The sequence below is a fragment of the Clarias gariepinus genome, chromosome 18 (genome assembly GCF_024256425.1).
Source record: "Clarias gariepinus isolate MV-2021 ecotype Netherlands chromosome 18, CGAR_prim_01v2, whole genome shotgun sequence".
Lineage (NCBI taxonomy): Eukaryota > Metazoa > Chordata > Actinopteri > Siluriformes > Clariidae > Clarias > Clarias gariepinus.
The window spans coordinates 4,635,712-4,656,353 of NC_071117.1; the positions used below are offsets into that span (position 1 = coordinate 4,635,712).

The 20,642-nt window shown below is 36.4% G+C and overlaps 1 protein-coding gene across 1 annotated transcript; it reads right to left on the reverse strand.

Moving 5' to 3' along the window:
- Positions 1-36: 36 nt before the first annotated feature.
- On the reverse strand, positions 37-17,701 carry LOC128506991 (B-cell receptor CD22-like). The gene is made up of 12 exons (XM_053477608.1): positions 17,682-17,701; positions 9,847-9,917; positions 9,254-9,598; positions 8,100-8,348; positions 5,769-6,026; positions 5,337-5,594; positions 4,991-5,248; positions 4,622-4,894; positions 4,453-4,537; positions 3,712-3,742; positions 637-809; positions 37-544 (listed from the first exon to the last, which is right to left on the reverse strand). The coding sequence occupies exons 1-12, from the start codon at positions 17,699-17,701 to the stop codon at positions 496-498; spliced, it is 2,070 nt and encodes a 689-aa protein (XP_053333583.1). The 3' UTR covers positions 37-495.
- Between the last annotated feature and the right edge of the window lie 2,941 nt (positions 17,702-20,642).

Below are 20,642 nucleotides of genomic sequence, written 5' to 3' on the forward strand. Positions count from 1 at the left end.
TTATTATTATTATTATTATTATTATTATTATTATTATTATAGCTAATTGCGCAAAGCAGTTTTACAACAATTAGATTTTTAGACTTGCAGGAAAAAATCTTAAAATCTGATGATCTTGAGAAGGTAATCCTGAACAGGGGAATGTTTTTTTAGTCTGGCTGGACCTACTGGAATTTTTCACCTAAGGACGTCCGTTAAGTTATTCCTGGTGCTGAGGCGTTTTACCAAATTGGCATTTACCCATATATTTCAATATTAAAACGCTTAATGGTTGCTTTAATTTAATCCCCCTTTTTGAAACATCCAATATTTTGCAGTTGTAAAGTTTACACTTTAGTATACAGATAGCAAATATAATATGCAACGCATATTATGCATGAAATATGCATGAAAAACTATTTTAAAAAATCATTATAATAAAAAATGGCTTATGGCTTCTATGCTTATGTGTGTCAATCCGAAGAGTATCTAGAAGTTCTTATGGGTGAATGGTGTTTAGTTCACATTTCCGTACATAGCACTGGTATCCTCAGCATTGTCGGGCCTACAGAAAGAGAATAAATGATCTCACTAACGTCCAGCAAAAGATAATTTCCAGCTTTGTTAGAGTGTGAAAAACAGATCGGCTCCTCTCACCTGCAGTCGGCACTGGTGAGCTGAACCTCCTCCTCAGAGGCAGAAGCTTCTACAGCAGGACTCTCAGCTTCCAGAGTGTTCCCGGAGTCTGCAGCTTCATTTTGATTGGCCGAGGCTGTATCAGGTGGAGGGTTGATTGCATTTGCTTCTGCTATAATATTATGTAAATCTTCCTAAGGTGGGAGAAATGACATCAGAGAGATGGAGGAGTGAATAAAGTGATCGCCTCAGTTCTCCTCAGCTAAATATCACAGGACCATAATAATCTGTTTTAATATGTCATGGTTTCTGTAATAATATTTCATTCACAGGGACTTGTACAGCACATGCATCACATCAACAGATCTTTTAAATGTGTATAGTCATTCGGAGATGGTTATGTGACATTTGTCTGCGCCTGCATCAATGTCAGTGCTTTATATGACGGGTGAATCTTCAGGTCAGAGGTGTTTCCATTTTGCATTTTCCGGGATGAATGGGTGGAAAAATATGCATTCATTCTTTTTTAAGAATCAAGCTGTACGAGGCCTGTGTGTCTTATTTGCTCTGACTCTGTTGCGGTTGTAAAAAAATGGAAACATTAAAGAAGTTAGACACTTTAAAGAAATTTCCCCCCAGCAGTCCGAGGTATGAGCAATCTACACGGCACCCCTATGACTTACTTACCACCCAACAATGAGCATACAATATAAATGTTTACTCAGAATACAGTGTATTTTAGGAAAACATAACAAGCCCTTTACAGACGGCAAAAAGTAAAGAAGTGCATTGTGTGTGAAACACTTTTACATGGAAAAGAAAAACATGAACTGAGAGTAACTATTACACAAACCCCCATTTTGACCACGACAGCTACAAGCAGAGCTGAAATGTTAGCAACAGATGTGTCCTGCTATTCAGACTGCACCTCGCATTACTTTAGCAGTTGATAATTCGGCTGATATTAATGACAATGCACAGCTTGTGGTGGAGTGCGTCAGATTTGACCATGCAGAGAATAAGGATTTCATTGAGGACATCTTACTGTAGGTGCCACAGCACTTACAACACACAGAGGAGAAGACATCTACTTGGCCATAAAAGAGATGTTAACACAAAGAAGGGTCAGCCTGAAACATGTTGTGTCCATCACATCTGATGGTGCACCCTCCATGATAGGAAAAGAAAAAGGACTTGGACGAAAGAGGATATTTTATCTTTAAGTTCAACTTAACAGGCAATTTTATTTAATTTTTATTTGACGGTATTTCCTTTTGTATGGACTAAAAGGAAGAGTTCTAATTCAGAGATAAAGGAGTTTAAACTCTGCCCCTTTTTGCCTATTTGTGTTTCTGAATATTTGTTCTTTTACTAATGCAACTTCAAGAGAGCAGTGTTAAACATTAGATACTAAGTAAAGGCACTAAGTGTAAATGAAAATAGAACACAATATAAGATTATGAGATTTAGCCAACCAGAAATTTAAAAAGGTAATTTTTTTATTTTTTTTTATTTTTTCTTGTATATTAAGAAGTATACGTACAAAATCACAGACGTCCAGTGGCATAAACACTATTTGCAACACACTTTTTCATAAGCACAATCCCAGCCTTCTTTTACTTCTAATGTTCAAGATCACCCTTGGTTAGATGAGACACAGCAGGTGCGAGCATGATAGCAGACAAACAGGTATTTGAGGAGTTTTATTGAATACAGAAGAATTAAATGTGCAGGTGCTGAAGGAGCAGAGCATACAATCTGTGTGTTTTAGTCAGTGTGTAACAGGATGAATGAGGGAATCCATTACGACGTGGGGGGGAAGTGTGGGGCGATGACATAAAGGGAATTGTATTGCATGAGAGAGTTTTGTGCATGCGGAGGAAACAGTCTGTCTGATGTCGGTCTAATCCGCGAACAGAGAATCATAACCAGAGACCTCAAGTTTAACTTCCTCAGGGAGTAAAAAAATCAGCGCGCAGTGTGTGAGCGATCTCCCCTGGTGTTTGTGAATGTGAATGTGCTCTCTCTCTGTCGTGTGCACATACATAACGGTAGACTGAAACAGAGAGGAAAATATGGATCTTTAACCTCTCTAATAAAACTTTCTTTTGCTTTACATGCACGCACACGTGTGTTATAATAAACAGTACATGCACACTGTACACACATGCATACAAACACAAAATTATATATGTTTAACACACACACACGTGGTCACAGTGTTATAGTAAACAGTACATGCATGCACGGTCGTTGATTATACCAGTGAGAGACGAGCACTAAGACCCAGCAGGGAGACGATTACCCACAATTCCGCAGCACAAGAGAAAGAAAAACCATTGGCTCAGTTGTGATCACATGACGCTCAGCTTCAAAACAAGAAGTGCATCATGATACTTGGCTTATTCAGTTTTTAAGTCAAAATTTATTAAAAATCTTTGCTTCTCAAACCGCATTACTCACAATCCAAGGTTCCTCTGACCACTGATTCAGGTTAGTTATTTTTCTTTTTGTGTGTTTATAAAGCCGCAAGATAATTACTTAACCAGGTACAGGTGTGCGGTGAAGGATAGCTTAGCACACTGAGAGAAAGGACCTGGAAGTGCTCTGTTGATCTGCTTGGTTTGTAAGAGATGTGGTAATTTGTCAAGAGACATTACCACAAAACTAGAAACCATTAGGTTTACTGTTGCCATTTGTCTTCTTATTATTTCTGATGCTTAAAATACGAAACAAAATGAACAGGAAGGATGCTATATTTACATTTTATAACATATTTACATAAAAAAAAAATATTTGACATTTGACCTTGCTGTGATCTTGACCCTATTTGGATCACTTAGTTACAATGAAAATAGATGTAAGTAAGTAATTATGGAGCAGAAGCACCAAAACTGTAATCAAAATTAAATTACTGGTCTAAGTACCGCCTATTCCAGAAATAAACCACTCGTTGTTACAGGAAATTAATAACCACTGTGGCGGAAACAGTAACTCATCACCTTGTTGTTGATTGTTTTGCTATAATAGAAACACAACTAAGTGTTTAATGACAGAACAAATACACATCTGAAGACTAATCTCTACATTATGTACCTGTTGATCTCGTGTTGTACCAGTTCTTTTCCTTGAAAAGAAAATGACATTTCAGTATTAATACTAAATAAACTATAATAAATATATTAATCCTCTAACAGTAAGCACTAAACATACACCATATGGCTATAAGTATGTGCACCCCTGATAATCACACTTATATGTGTATTTAAAGTATATGTGTACTTTCAGCTGCATAACACACATGATGTTATATAATTTCTATTCATTATCACCCAGATGAGAATGGGTTCCCTGTTGAGTCTGGTTCCTCTCAAGGTTTCTTCCTATTGCCATCTCAGGGAGTTTTTCCTTGCCACTGTCGCTGTCACCCTTGGCTTGCTCATCAGGGACATTTCATTCATCATTCATTCATCTCATTATTATCTAGACACATTTTTCTCACACATACACACTTCCAAAAATTTTATTAAAAAAAAAATTCCTTTTATTTTTGTGAAGCTGCTTTGAGACAATGACCATTGTGAAAAGCGCTATATAAATAAAATTGAATTGAATTGAATGTCATTCTTCCCCAAACTCTAACCAAATTGTCAGAAGCTCACAGTTCTATACAATGACTCTGTAGGTTTATAATTTCCCTTTCACTGGAGCGAAGAGCCCCAAACCTGTTCCATCATGACAACACCACACATGACATTTAAAAAGCAAGGTCTATGAGGACATGGATGTATTAATTAATTATTATCATAGCCTCACTCCAATTAAATATTTTCTTACCTTATAAAAAAGAAGGTGATGATGAGAAAAATACACACAAACACAAAGACTCCAACAGTTGTGTACACAATTAAACTCCAAAACCCTGTGTGGACAATGATTTGACAATCATGATTTGAAATGTTTATCAGTGTGATTTTGATTTATAGATTTACATCACCAGCCTCACCATTTACAGTGACGGACACTGCAGCTGATCTCTCAGAGCCGTGTTTATTCTGAGCCTCGCAGTAGTACTGTCCACTCTGTAGAGCTCTGTAACTCTGTCCAGATCCTACAGCTGAGGATTCATTCACCTTAAACCAGGTGTAGATCTCCACAGGTGGGTTAGCATCACTGCTGCAGGTCAGAGTCACTGAACTGCCTCTTATATGTTTCAATATTATCACCACTAAACTCTCACTAGAGGTACTGATGGACACTGAGACCTTTTTTGGAGGATCTAAAATAGGAAAGAAGATAACCCTTTTATGATAAAGTAAATCTATGATAGATGAATCTGTTTTTGACTGTGAGAACATCTTCAGCTTTGACTTACAGAGAACATTCAGAATTACACTACTGGAGATTAGATGTCCGACTTCATTACTGCCCTTGCACTTGTACTCTCCACTGTCCTCAGAGCTGATGTTAGAGATGGTGTAGGTCTCTTCCTCCCCTACTGATGTCTTCTCCTTAAACCAGGTGTAGTTCTCCACAGGTGGGTTAGCATCATTGCTGCAGGTCAGAGTTACTGAACTGCCCTCCACTATTTCACCAGAGGGACTGATGGACACTGAGACATTCTTTGGAGGATCTAAAATAGATATGTAAGTAACACTTTTATGAACAAGTGATGGTTTTATCAGTAATTGGCTGTGAGGAGATCTTCATCATTAACCTACACAGAACGTTCAGAATAACACTGCTGGACTCCTGATATCCCACTTTATTACTGCACTTGCACTTGTACTCTCCACTGTCCTCAGATCTGATATCGGAGATGATGTAAGTCTTTTCATTTCCTACTGATGTTCTCTCTTTAAACCAAGTGTAGATCTCCACAGGTGGGTTACCACCACTGCTGCAGGTCAGAGTCACTGAACTGCCCTCCATTATCTCACCAGAGGAGCTGATTGACACTGAGACATTTTTTGGAGGATCTAAAACCAAGAAAAAAAAAGAAACAAACAAAAAAAAAACAACAACAACAATGAATCAATCAATCAATATTAGGTGCAATTATTAAAATATGAAAAATGCATAGGAAAAGTATTCGCTAAATAGTCGCTAATTTTATCTTTTATTGGCTGTGAGGAGATCTAATTTTAACTTACACAGAACATTCAGAGTTACATTGCTGGACTCCTGATGTCCGACTTCATTACTGCACTTGCACTTGTACTCTCCACTGTCCTCAGAGCTGATGTTGGAGATGTTGTAGGTCTTTTCTTTTCCTACTGATGTCATATCCTTAAACCAGGTGTAGATCTCCACAGGTGGGTTAGCATCACTGCTGCAGGTCAGAGTCACTGAACTGCCCTCCACTATCTCACCAGAGGGACTGATGGACACTGAGACATTCTTTGGTGAATCTAAAACAATAAAAATTTAAAACAATACTTGTTAACACAATTATACAATAAACAAGGAAATGTACACAACACTGTACTTGAATGATTTTAGCCTTCCAAAAAGTAATAATTTAAGGTACATGCTATATATTAATGTCAAATTTACAGATGTTACTCATGCGTTTTTCTGGTTTTACCGCCACGCCTCACGGTGGCGACATTTGGGTTTGTGCATTTTCTGGCTTCTACCGCTGAGGGGCGCTATATAACTATAGACTGACGCCTCGGGCATCAGTTCATTCTCTGCAGGATTAATGAGCTGCACATAGTAGCGGATAAAATAAAGTGAAACACTGTAGTTAAACAAATTCATAATCACAGTATTAAAATTACAGTACTCTGGCTGTGTGTATCAGAAAACGTGGGTGAGTCACAGGTGTTGTCAGATTAATGGGCAAAAACTATATAATAAACCTATATAAGCTACATAGCCTTTATAAGACTTTACTTTTATTTAAGTGCATGCACAATGACGACAAAACGTTATGATGTTGCAAAATAATGAAAGCAAACAGGGATACAGAGCTATTCTGTATCGTTTTTTGTGAACTTGAGCGCGTCAGAAAATAACCCGAAACTCCTTGTATACTCGGCTCACATACGTGAAAAATATATACTTACAGAAAGCAAAACGTTTTCCTTTATATAAACTAAAGGAAAAAAAAAATCAGCTTATGTAATTCGTATGAAACGTGGATTACTACAGCGCATCCACTCACAGCCGAAACAAAAAGACATCAACTTATCAATAAATTATTAAAATGGCCAGTCAGTTTCCTTGCTGTTTTCCCCGACGCATTCATAATCATTAGTCTAGTTCTGCCGGTGCGGTTTCTTATCCCCACCCCCGTTAAAACGGCGTATTGAGACAAAGGCTCGCCTGTCAGAGGATTTTGCATTAAATGATTATTTGAAACTAAAGCGACTCGTGAAAATTCATGCCACGAGTCATTTAATTATACAAAGATCATTACGTTGTGCTCCGACCACTGAGTCCAAAATTGACATTTTTACCGTTAAAAATAAAAATGTTTTTACAAGCCCTTGAGCTGTTGTTTGTGCTATTTTATTTAATAATTACAATAGACAGATAATAAACAGAGAGTCTTTCTAAACAAAATGAATTGCAGCTGTTTTGCAAAATGTCCCTTTGCGCCACCTGGCGGTCATTTCACAAATTACCTTGAATTGCGACTGATTTATTTTGGCTGTTGTCGTTCGGCCGCAACAGAGTGCGCGGCAGTCATAAACATTCCGCTTGAGTAACCACTGTACAGTGACGTAAATTTAAAAGTACATAGTAGTGAGTTTTAATGTGGTTAAATAATTATAACAATAATTCAGTTGTGTTAATTATTATTATTATTATTATTATTATTAACAAGATCAACAGTAAAATTAATTGAATGTTACATTCTGACTTTCACTCATTTTGGCAAATCATGAGAGATTGTGTGTGGCTCTTATAGAATATGAAACTCTAATCTCTTTATACAGGTGTGATTCTAATAAATATTTTATATTGTGATAATTCTGGAACACCTTAGTGTTATCAGGTCAGTAAGTGTTTATCTCTTTCCCTTTTTTTTGGTCATGATGTCAAAGTGCAGTAATTATTTCTATTTTAATAATGGATAGTAATCTCTGAGGATACTGTTCCAATCAATCAGCAGGTCAGACATCTTTCTACTGCAACCAGCATTAAGGCTTTTTTAGCAGGTATCAGGATCAGACTATAAGGGTCAGCCTTCACTTCATATGTCAATCAGCCCTGGCTGGCCATGACCCTGTTGCCAATTTTTTTTCTTCCTTGTGCACTTTCTTGGGTTCTGACTCAGTCACCAAAAGTGCTCCTAGAAATAAATATTTCAGCACGTAACCTGCTAATATGATAAACAGTTTTTTGTCACACAAAGAATAAAGGCAGTTTAATGTTAAAGTAAGTTTCTTTTTTGTAACTTACATTAGGACTTTTCTGTGAATACAAAATGTTTTATGGTCTATTTAGTTATTAATTCATGAAAATATTCTCACATCTGACTCTGAGTGTGTGAGCAGGAGAGGGGAGATGTTCATATCCTCTTACAGCACAGCTATAACTGCCTGCATCCTCACTGCTGACCGACTGCAGGTGGACTTTATTGCTCTTGATGGTGTTTGTGGTTAAATCACGGCTGGTTTTGTACCAGATGAATGTTGGATCAGTCAGACTGCAGGTGGTTTTACAAATCAGAAGGGCTGATTGTCCCTCTGTCACTTCTGCAGGAGCGATAACCTGACGATCTTAAACACAGGGAGACAGAGTAAATTAGGTAAACGGTACTGAGGCCAGTAAAGCATGAACATTTACACTCTGCTTTCTTAACCCTGTAAAGCCCACTGTTGCAGAATTACAACATCACTTTTAACAATTCTAAAAAAAGGTCCAGCAAATGTTTTTTTTTTTTTTTTTTTTAAACCACATTTACATATTTAATAGGTCTTATTGTTTGTCCCTTTTAGTATGATAAGTAGAGAGCATAACAGGCCACAGTATTGTTTGAATGTAGTGGAATTTTGATTAGCATTTGCATTGAAATTGTAATACTTTGATGGATAATACTTAGATCTCCACCCTTGACACGTGGTCTACCACCCTGTCTATTCTTTGTTTATCTGCTACAATATAAGACCTATATGTGTTATTCACATATTTATTATATACATATTGTTCAGTTTATTTTTTCAAAGAACACGTTAGAGAGATAAAAATACTCTTCCTGATCCTCCTGTGTCTAATGATAGATTATGGCCTGAGTGATATATGTAAATATAATAAAATATGATTTTATTACTGCAGGTGGTGTTACACACTATAACTGTGTTGTTTTCCTCCACCACCTTTACCAGGAATTTCTACTCAGAGCTCTGAGAGATCAGGAGATTCAGAACAAGTTGTTAAAATCTATACATTTAATACAAATAAATAGTGATTTCAGCTTGTGATGCTCCTAGAACATTTGTAGAAACATAAATATAACAATGAAAGACATTAGACAAATTTAGATTTAGTGCTTTTTAAAGAATTTATTTATGCATCAAAATCACACAATACTTAACACTGCATTATTTAAGTGATTATGTACAGTAAACAGAAATGCTGTTATTCATAATAATTAATTTCCATAAATCATTGTGATCTACATTACCTGTGACAGTGAGTCTCACTCCTGGAGAAAAGAGGTATTTATCTTTACTTGTCTGTCCTATGACTCTAATGCAGTATTGATGTTCATCTGTTTTCTTCACGTCACTCAGTCTGAGGGTGAAGTGTTTCTGTTTATCTCCTAAATACTCCACTCTCCCTGAGTAACCTGATACAGTACTCAGATCAGCCGACTCTTTACCCTTAACTGGGTTTATTACCCAAAATGCCTTATTCACTGTAAAATCTGTTGGGTGTGTGTACGAGCCGTTCATAAACACTGTAGATCCTTTTAAGGCACAGAGATGTTCTGGTTTGTATGTCACACTCCATTTATTCCCAAGAGCTCCTGAAACATGATACATGAAAGAGGTTATTAGAGGTCACACTGATAATTCACATTTGTTTCTCTTAAATCCAGTTCCATTCAGATTTTAACCACAACATGTGGCATGGAGTTCAGGTTTGTGTGTAGTTGTTGTCTGTTTTAGAAACAGAACTCTGTCTTAGTTGAATGGGATTCAGCACAGGGATATGTTTTATTTACAACAAGCATCAATATGTGTGTAGTTGTAAAGATGTAAATGTAAGATTTACCTGAGATCATAAACAGAAAGACCAGATAAAGGGGAGAAAGCATAGTGATGGAAAGCACTGCTGGAGAATGTCTATAAAAATAAAATGAAAAAGTAGACAGTAGTCAGAATAAGAACAGAATACAATTTACTAATTTTGAAAAAAAAAAATGAAGGAATGCTAAAGGCATCCAAAAATGCATTAATCTCCTTTGAACAGTTAATAGTGAGATGTTTCTGCTACTTCTGCTCTGTAAAGACTTCATAACGCCTCAAATCTGAGGTGCTGTTAATTGGTCATTTTTCAGGCTGATAACTCTAAATGAACTTCTCGTCTGCGGCAGAGGTAGGTTTTGGTCTCGCCCTCCTGGGATTTCCTTTATGAGAGCCAGTTTCATTATGGTGCTGGACGGATTTTGCAAATGCACTTGACAATACTGTTCTTGCAAAAGCTATTACAGAAAGGCTGACCTCTGTGTCTTAAAATAACAACTAACTGTTGTTTTTCTTGTTGTTACGTAATTACCTAATTCCATATGTGTTATTTTATAGTTTTGTAATCCCCAGTATTGTTGTAGAATGTAGAAAATAAATTACTAAACAAAAACAAAAAGCAACATCATGCTTAAAGAAATTCTAAAAATTGAAAACTATTTACTTAGCTGTGTTTTTTATCTATCTATCTATCTATCTATCTATCTATCTATCTATCTATCTACCTATTATCTATCTATCTATTTCAATTCAATTCAATTCAATTCAATTCAATTTTATTTGTATAGCGCTTTTAGCAATTTTCATTGCCGCAAAGCAGCTTTACACAGTCAAAAGAATTATTTAAGTTTGTATGAAATGTGAATTTGTATGAATCAAAATGGTCAGTTTGTCCCTGGGGAGCAAGCCGAGGGCGACAGTGGCAAGGAAAAACTCCCTGAGATGGTAATAGGAAGAAACCTTGAGAGGAACCAGACTCAACAGGGAACCCATCCTCATTTGGGTGAAACAGAAAGCAGTAAATGATCTGCATTTATACAGTGTGTAGGGTGGGAGGCAGTTCAGCTATAATAGCTGATGTTAATTGATGTTAATATGGAGTCCAGGTAGTTATTGAAGACCCAGTTAGACTTGTAAGAAGTTTCAATCCTGAACTATCGAACTGTCAAGTCCCCAGAGAAACAGTTGCCAACACCAGTCAAGGCCAGAACCATTTTCTAGGTAGAAAGAATCATTCCCAGACACCAGACGCATCCCAGAGAGACACACGGGGCATCCATGTGACGAGATCTTCAGCCAGAAGCGGGGCACCAGGATGGGTCAGACAGGTCCGGAGGGCAGAGGGAGTCTGGATCACTGGCAGCTCAGGAACGACATGTGTAGCTCGACAGAGAGAGAGAGAAAGAGTGAAAGGGGGGGACAGGAGGAGAGAGGAAAAAGAAAGAGGGGGGGGAAGAGAAGAAGAGGAGAGATGGCAGTTAGGTATGGTCACAGTCACACAATGTATAATGTGAATGTATATTAACTGTAGAGTGCAAGCAGAGACTCCGGCAGGACTAACTATGACAGCATAACTAAAAGGGAGAGCCAGAAGGAAACACAAACATGAGGGGGAACTGAGATGTAAAGCAAACAATCACCTCACCGTCAACAAACCTGAGTGATCAATGAGAGTGAGGAAGACAGCATCCAAACATACCAGTTCACCTAATACTCTACGTCCATGAGTCCCCTAGATCTGCTCCTTTACCTAAGGCTAATATATTTATAAAAATGCTTGGCTAAATAAATAGGTTTTTAGCCTAGACTTAAACACTGAGACTGTGTCTGAGTCCCGAACACTATTTGGAAGACTATTCCATAATTTTGGGGCTTTGTAAGAAAAAGCTCTGGCCCCAGCTGTATTTTTTATAATACGCGCTACTGACAAGCAGCCTGCATCCTTTGATCGAAGTAGGCGTGGCGAATCGTAAGACACTAGCAGTTCGCTCAGGTACTGCGGCGCGAGACCATTGAATGCTTTATATGTCAAGAGTAGTATTTTAAAATCAATGCGAAATTTCACAGGGAGCCAATGCAGTGAAGATAAGATAGGGGTGATGTGCTCATATCTTCTGGTTCTAGTGAGGACACTCGCTGCTGCATTCTGGACTAGCTGAAGCTTATTTATGCATCTAGCTGAACAACCAGACAGTAAGGCATTACAATAGTCCAACCTAGAGGTGATAAAAGCATGAACTAGTTTTTCTGCATCCTTTAGCGACAATAAATTTCTTATCCTGGCAATATTTCTGAGGTGAAAGAATGCTATCCTGGTAATATTATCTACATGAGCTTCAAATGAAAGGCTGGAATCAATAATCACACCAAGGTCTTTCACTGTTGCATTTGATGGAACAGAAAGGCCATCTAAAGTTACGGTGTGATCTAAAATTTTACTCCTAGCTGTATGCGGTCCTATGACTAGAACTTCTGTCTTATCCGGATTTAGCAGAAGGAAGTTAATTAGCATCCAATTTCTTATGTCATGCACACATTGCTCAATTTTAGTAAGCTGTTTTTTCTCATCAGGTTTTGCTGAGACATATAACTGTGTATCGTCAGCATAACAATGAAAACTAATACCATGCTTACAGATTATGTTGCCCAGAGGAAGCATGTAAAGGGAAAAAAGCAGTGGACCTAAAACTGAACCCTGCGGAACGCCAAACTCCACTAGAGAACATGCAGAATAATCACCATTTAAGTCTGCATACTGATAACGATGGGTCAGATAGGATCTGAGCCAGGAGAGGGCTGTACCCTTAATTCCTAATACATCATCTGTGAAGAAGAATAGCGTGATCAACGGTGTCAAAAGCTGCACTGAGGTCGAGTAATACAAGCATAGTTACACAACCCTGATCAGAGGCCAATAGGATGTCATTTACTACTTTAATGAGTGCTGTCTCTGTACTGTGATGAGGCCTAAATCCTGACTGATACAGTTCCTGTATGCCATTTCTATGTAGATATGAGCATAGCTGCTCCGCTACTATCTTTTCCAGAATCTTAGAGATAAAGGGGAGGTTTGATATTGGCCTGTAACTGGACAGCTGACAAGGGTCAAGGTCAGGTTTTTTAATTATTGGTTTGATAACTGCTAATTTAAAAGATTTTGGAACATAACCAATGCTGAGTAAAGAATTAATTATTCTCAACAGGGGTTCTGTTATTGCTGGTACTATCTGTTTAAGAAAATGTGTCGGTACAGGATCTAATATACAGGTTGATGAATTTGCAGAAGAGATGAGTGAAATTAGTTCATTCTCTTCAAGGGGAGTAAAGTATTCTAGGTTCTGATCTGACATGGCTAGATTAACATCTGCATCAATTACATTGTTCGGTTTCAAAACCTCAATTTTATGCCTAATATTTACAATTTTATTATTAAAAAAGTTCATGAAGTCCTCACTATTGCATGATGTTGTTGTGGAGATTTCTGCAGTGGTCTTATTTCTGGTTAATTTGGCTACAGCATTAAATAAGAATCTAGGATTATTTTTGTTATTTTCTATAAGAGTGGAGAGATATGTTCTTCTAGCTACACTAAGAGCTTTTCTATAGTTCAGGATGCTCTCCTTCCATGCTATTTGAAATACTAGCAATTTAGTTTGACACCATTTACGTTCTAATTTCCGAGCAGTCTGTTTTAAAGTGCGCGTGTGATCATTATACCAGGGAGCAAGTTTCTTATCTCTAATAATTTTTCTTTTAACTGGAGCTACATTATCGCCTGATTGAGTTCTGTGGGGTCAGACGGTGATCTAATCGAAGTTGGGAACTCTGGGAGATTACTGATAAAACTCTGTTTGGTAGTTGATGTGAATGTACGTTTCATATGGTAGCGTGGCGCTGTGCGTACATTATTACTGTGACACACTTGAATTGAGACAAGATAGTGATCTGAGATAACTTCAGATAGTGGAATTGTGAATAAATTTCTTATACTTAATCCGAATAATATTATTAAATCTAAAGTGTGACCTGCTTTATGAGTGGGTCCTACTACACACTGATTTACTCCTACCGAGTCCAGTATGGACATAAATCTATCTTTTATACATTTCAATATTATCACCTCTAAACTCATTTAATCAAATACAGTTTGCAAAGTATGTTTGTCATTGAGTTTCAAAGGCAGAAAGAAAGTTTGTGTCTACTAATAATTGATGCCAAAGGGAGCATATCAACAACCAATCAAGTGCTTTCATGATCCACAGTGTCAAGTGCAGCAGTAGGATTAAAAAGCACCAGTAAAGCAGATTTTCTTTACCTTCAGTAGATAAAAGAATTTCATTAAAAACTTTCAGTGGTGCTGACTCAGTACCATGTCGCGATTTATTACCAGATTTTAAAAAAATTTAAAAGAGAATTCTCCTCTAAAAAAACATTGCAACTGATGAAAAAAAAACATGACTTTATAAAACTCTGAATAAATAGGAAAGAAATATGAGAAATAGGTGTGTGATTTGACATTTGACATTATACATGTATCTACATGTAATTTTTTTTAAAGAAATGGCATGACAACGTCATGCTTATAAACAGCTGGAACAAACCCTAAACTAAGACATGAAACCACTAGGCAAGTCCCCACTGTACTATTGGCCTCTTTAAGTAGCTTTGCAGGAATTACATTTAGAGGACAATCAACAGCTTTAAAGGGATCATACAGAAACAATTTTCATTAAATGTTAATATGATCTTTGGGGTCCTAATGAAAAGTTTGTAATATATTTAATTAAAAATTCTCAATGGTTGTGTAAAAAAAAACACTACTTTTAACTGGTAAAAACTAGCTCTGTTCTTAGCAACCTATTTCAGTGCATGTTCCTTTAAATGCTTATGATCTCTGCTGAGCCCGCCCCCCCAGTTCTGTGGGGCGTGTCTTCACAACACACGTGGGGTATAGCCGGGAGTGTAGTCCAGTGCGGGCAATGCTTTGTGGGTAATGCAGTCCAAACTGGAAAACGTTGGAATATAGAGCCTGAGCCTGTTTTCTTAAGTAGTTTTTGGTTTGATTTAAGTACGGAACCTACGCGGAAGATTGTAATATCGCCTGACAACGCAGAAATTAAAAGAATGGACATGCATCGACTCGATTTGTCTTTCTCATCACTGCATGGGCATGAATTAACGGGTTGTTACGCTGCCGCGAGCAACAACAACATAAACCGGAGAAGCTTACTGAGAGAGATACGAACGTGATGTGTTTACTGATGTGTTTACATGACTTCTTAATCTTCGACAGACATCGTTATAAACCATCTAACGTAACAAAGGTAAGCATAATAAAGTTTTCCGACTACGTACACAGTTTGCAACTAGACAATCACCTTAGTCCATTGTTTATTATAAACGGGCGATTAGGGATTATATAGAGACGGATGTACATAGAGAAGACTACATAACCATGTCCTATGAGAGTGTAAGTTAACTTACACTCCGCATTCATCGTGATTATTAGAAAAGGCGATCTGCAAAAATTCATAGAAAAAGAAATTACACTCACCGAGCCTGGTGAAGATGAAGCAGGAACACGAAGCGTTAGTACAGATCCATTTTTAGGAGCAGCTTCCTAGTAAAACCTGCTTTATATTGACCCGCGTTTATAAAGCAGTCTGGTGAAAAATGATTATCGCAAACATGAACGCATTTAGGTAAATCAGCGGGGACGTTAGCTTCAAAAACTAAATTCAGCCACTGCGTCCTCAGTGGCTCAGGTGTCGGTAGTGAATGACGACTGCTGTGTTCGCTATTACACCCAACAACTGTACACAACACTCGCTTAGGCGCCATTTTGCTCCAGCGGCGAAAAACAATGGCCGACAGCTTCTTCTCACTCGGGGCGGGTCTTTGCTAAAACACCAGTGTCAATCAACTATAGTAGGAGCGGCCTCTTGTGGTGTGGCGTCACATTGACAGGCAATTGCGATTGGGCTGATTTCAGAAGGGGCATGTTATTGTAATAAATGAAAAGAAAATCACTGGACGGCTCTTTATCATCGTAGAGTGGTTGTGTACACACTCTCCTAACACACAGTTCAGTCCAAACAGCTTAAAAAAGTGCATGTAGGCCTGTATGACCCCTTTAATATACTTCAGTTATTAAGGAAAGACAAATGGGTTTAAACTCATTAAATATAACAGAGCATGTTGATGAAACATGTAATTCAGTAGTGCAAATATTTGGACTATTAAATTAATTATTTGTAATTTAATAAATTATTTGCAAATTAAAACAGAGTTTATGATTTTAAATAACACTCCAGGACAATGAAAGACATCTTTGATCACTTTAGATACATATCACATGATGGGTCACATGTCACATGTTGCTGATATCAAGGCGTCATCATATAACCCTGCGCTTCCACCTCAACTATATTTAAACAAATAAATAAGTAGATGGCAGTAAAACACAGGATAAATACAGCTTACTCCATGAAAAGGTTAACTCATATCGAGATTGCTAAGAAAAAGGAAGAGAGCATCGTTGAGGCTCCCCCCCAACCCCCCCCCGGCCACCCGACAGAACCTGCAGTCTAATGTTTTTTGTTTTTTTTTTGCTAAAAAAATTTCCGTGGAACGAGAGACAATGTTTATCCTTGAGTGTAGCCTTTGAAAGGGAACTGGCATTCTTTAGCATATCGTAAGAGAGAAAGTTTAGTGTAAACAAGGCTTAAGATACTCAACCTTACAGAATGTGATTTCTTTGCATGAATAAGTTAGACAGTGAGTTCTGCTGTACAGAGAGACACACAGACATGTACAGTACATAGGCTTCAACCTGAAATAATAATGATAATAATAATAATAATATCACTGATTACATTATAGATCAGCAGATTGTTTTTAGATTAACTTTTAACTCATTAACGATGCATACTTACGCTAGTTAATTAGAAACTTTAAACTGTTCAGAGAGTAGACTCTGCACTTAAAATGACTTTTAAATATTACAGCCACCCCTCTTCCTCAAACAGAAACTCACAAGGAACAGAGAAAAGAAACATCAGGGGAAAGAATTTCAGAAAAAAAAAATTATTTTGACTTTTTGCCAGGTCACCATTAACAAGAAAAAATCTAAACGGTGATGAATGAATGAACAGAATGAATGATTTATTCATAAGGGTTCGTGAGTTGATGGCACATCTGTATTTAATGGTACATTTTAGACTGCACGGGTAAACAAGTATAGTGGTGGAGATTTCCCTGCTTGCAGCTCTGCCTCATGAACCACTCAGGTCGGAGACATGGTGACACAAAGTCAAAAGGTTATGGTGAAAAATAACTGCAGAGAAGGCAGGCAGCAAATAAACGAAACGTCACACAGATATAGAAGTCAGATAGACATTAAATCTCACCCACCAACCTGCTCTCTCACCGCGACACTAGGCTGAACAGCTGAGAGGAAAAGTGGTGGAACTCCGATTATAATTCATTAATCTGTTTTTTATTATTATTATTATTATTATTATTATTTTCAAAGACGTGTTTAAGAGAGTTATGCGATCATACATATTGTGCTCATACAGAACTGTCACATTTGCAGGACCAAAAGTAAAAACAATAAAAACAACAAAATGCACAAACAAGATAAACAGACAACAAGCCACAAACATCTCATATATCTCCATTATTCCCAGCAAATATAGACAATCAGGAAAAGTTAACAAAACTTACAAAGTTCCCAATTTTGGAACACAAATTACAACCGGACTAAAGAAAAAAAAAAAAACTCTGCTTTCTATATTCACAAAAAGTACACATTATGAGGAAATTTAGTAAAATGATGTAGACAAAATATTGTTCTCTTACTGTGCCTTCTTGACCTTCATGTGCAGTAACCAAACTATAACTAAAGTAGAGCGTGAGAGAGTCTGTGGTTAACAAGAGTTACAGTAAACACACCCTTCGGTTTCCTGTTTTATTGCTCAAATAGTCCTGAAATCTGAAATAATGAGCATATCACATTTTAATGCATGAAATAATAATAATAATAATAATAATAATAATAATAATAATAATAAATGCAATAAAATATGTTGTGTAGTTGTGTGTTACCTTTATTTTATAAAAAAGAACCAATAATAATAATAATAAGAAAAAGAAGAAGTAGAAGGTCTAGAAAAAAATCTTTACTACTATATCCAAACCCATGTTAATGCATGTCTGTCTCTGCTTTAGAGTGAATCTGTACATGCATTGTGTTGGGGAGGTTTTAACACCAGTGTGTGAACAAATAACCCCACAGCCTTCACAACGGAGAAAGTGAAACAACAGACCATGGGAACCATACAGTACATGTTTGAAACTGTCACATTTAAAAGAAAGAATTTATACTGTACATGTTAAAAGTGTATACAATGTAAAAAGTAATTGCTGAATCTACATAAGAAAAGCTTGTGTATTTTACTGATTTAAAAAACGTATTTAACTTGATTAGACTTTGTTAGCACTGTCGCCTTGCACCTCCAGGTTCCATGTTCGATTCCAATGTCTGTGTGCATGGAGTTGCATGTTCTCCCCGTGCTTGGTGGGTTTTTTCCGGGTACTCCAGTTTCCTCCCACAGTCCAAAGATTTGCAGGTTAGACTAATTGGTGTTCCCAAATTGCCTGTAGTGTGTAAATGAGCGTGTGAGTGTGTGTATGTGCCCTGTGATGAATGGCACCCTCTGCAGGGTGTACCCCGCCTCGTGCCCTAAGCCTCCTGGGATAGCGCTATAGAAGATGAGTAAGTGTTTGAGAAAGTGATTAGACTGTGTAGTGTGAAATTTTAGGTGAATGCAGTGGTTAAACTGAACAAATTTAGTGCATACTGTAGTACTTCAGAGTGTTCAGTGTGTTTTACTAAAGGCATCTTAACATTGGTGGAAAAGTAAATAAAAAGAATTAGAGTGTTAAGTTGAAAGTTAAGTTAAATTGATGAAGTTTTTAAATGTACATTTATATCATTCAAGTCTTCATTTGCATAGAGACCCAAACGTTTATGTTCCTTTACCATTGCACATGTGTATTTATTTAGTTATAAGATTTAAACTTATTGCCAAGACAATCAGCTGCTGCTTCTTCACAATCGACTATACACTCTAAAAAATGTACAGATAATTTCACAGAAAACTCAAATGTTTTACAGTAGTTTTCCCTTTTTAATTGTATACAAATTTCTGTAAAATTAGACATTGTGTAAATTAATGTTAATTATTATTTTAAGTATTATTTTAATCCTGAAAAATGACATTTGTTTTACATTTTAACAAAAATATACTGTATTGATTATACTGTATTGTTTCTGCTTTCTTAATTTACATACAATATTATGTAAAATAACAATAATTAATTGTGATTAAATGTGTAAATTATTAGATAAATGTTAATGTCCCTATTAAAAATTTAACATTTCTTTTTGTAAATTGTGTAGTAAATCATATTAGTTTTATATTACTTTAACAATTTTAGCAGTTTTTTTTATGACAGATTATTCACAGTTAAGGCTGCAGAAGCTCCTCACTTATATGTAGGTTATAGTATCTGCTTCATGCTTTATAGGAAACTGATACTCAGTGCAGCACCCATGCACACACTGTAAACACCAAAAAAATATATATTTTTTTGTTTTAATGACATTTGTTATAAACCCTCAATGATGTTCGCAAATAGATAAAATGAAAGAAATATATGAAATCTGATCAGTTTCATAATTCACATATAAACTGTATGTAACACAATTTGGAAATGTATTTTATGACTCACTTTAATGTACAATTCACATGTAAATGATTAAAATTATATTTTGTGATTACTGTACATTCATTTTTTTCAAATACAAATTTCATTTGTCACATACACATTCATGCACAGTATGATATGAAGTGAAATGCTTATACTGCTAATGACCTAAAATTTCAAAAGAAAGTTTCAGTATGAAATAAGAGATTTTTTGTTATTAAAATATAAAGGAATATGGTAATACACTTTAGATGTAAAGATTTTTAAATTTACATTATGTGCAAATAATAAAATAATGAAGATAAAAAGTAGAATAAAATTAGACATAAAAATATAATAAAAGAGAAAAAAAATAAGTTGAATGTTGAATGAATTTACATTTACAGACTGATAAACCTGCATTTACAAACAGCCCACGTTTTCTGATCATCTCTCCATCTGTGTGTGGATTTTTCAGACTTCCCTGGCATGGTTCCATTTGCAGATGCCTATTATTAAAAGGGCATTACCTGAACCCTATTAGATGTCACCTACAATTTTAGTCAATCACATGAATGGAAATCCGATGATCTGAGGAGAATAACGTTAAAGAGTTCAAAACTGCGATTCGATTGGCCTGAAATACCCTTTGAAGTACACTGAATAGAGTGCTCAACCATGTTAGGTGTGATTCCAAACTGGGAGCAAAGGAAACTCTGAAGGTTGTCGGGAACAAGTAAACAACGGGTCATCAACTCACTGGAAGTTGGAATAAAAAAAACTCTCATCAGTCAGTGCGTCTTGCTAGAGTGCGAAAAATATTCAATATCCAATTTAATATCATATTATTTATTCCTGAATTACAGACATTACAAAAGTATACAATTTATAATGCTATCAGTTGTTGTTTTAGTCTATATTTATTTTCAGTAGTGTGAAATTTATACAGTAGCAGCAACAGATATCCGATACCATTGGGTCAGGTGTGATGACGTGAGGCTCAGCAGACAAAGCGCATGCACTACTCATATTTTAAGACTTTTTGTTTATCAAGATAAAATTTATTTAAAA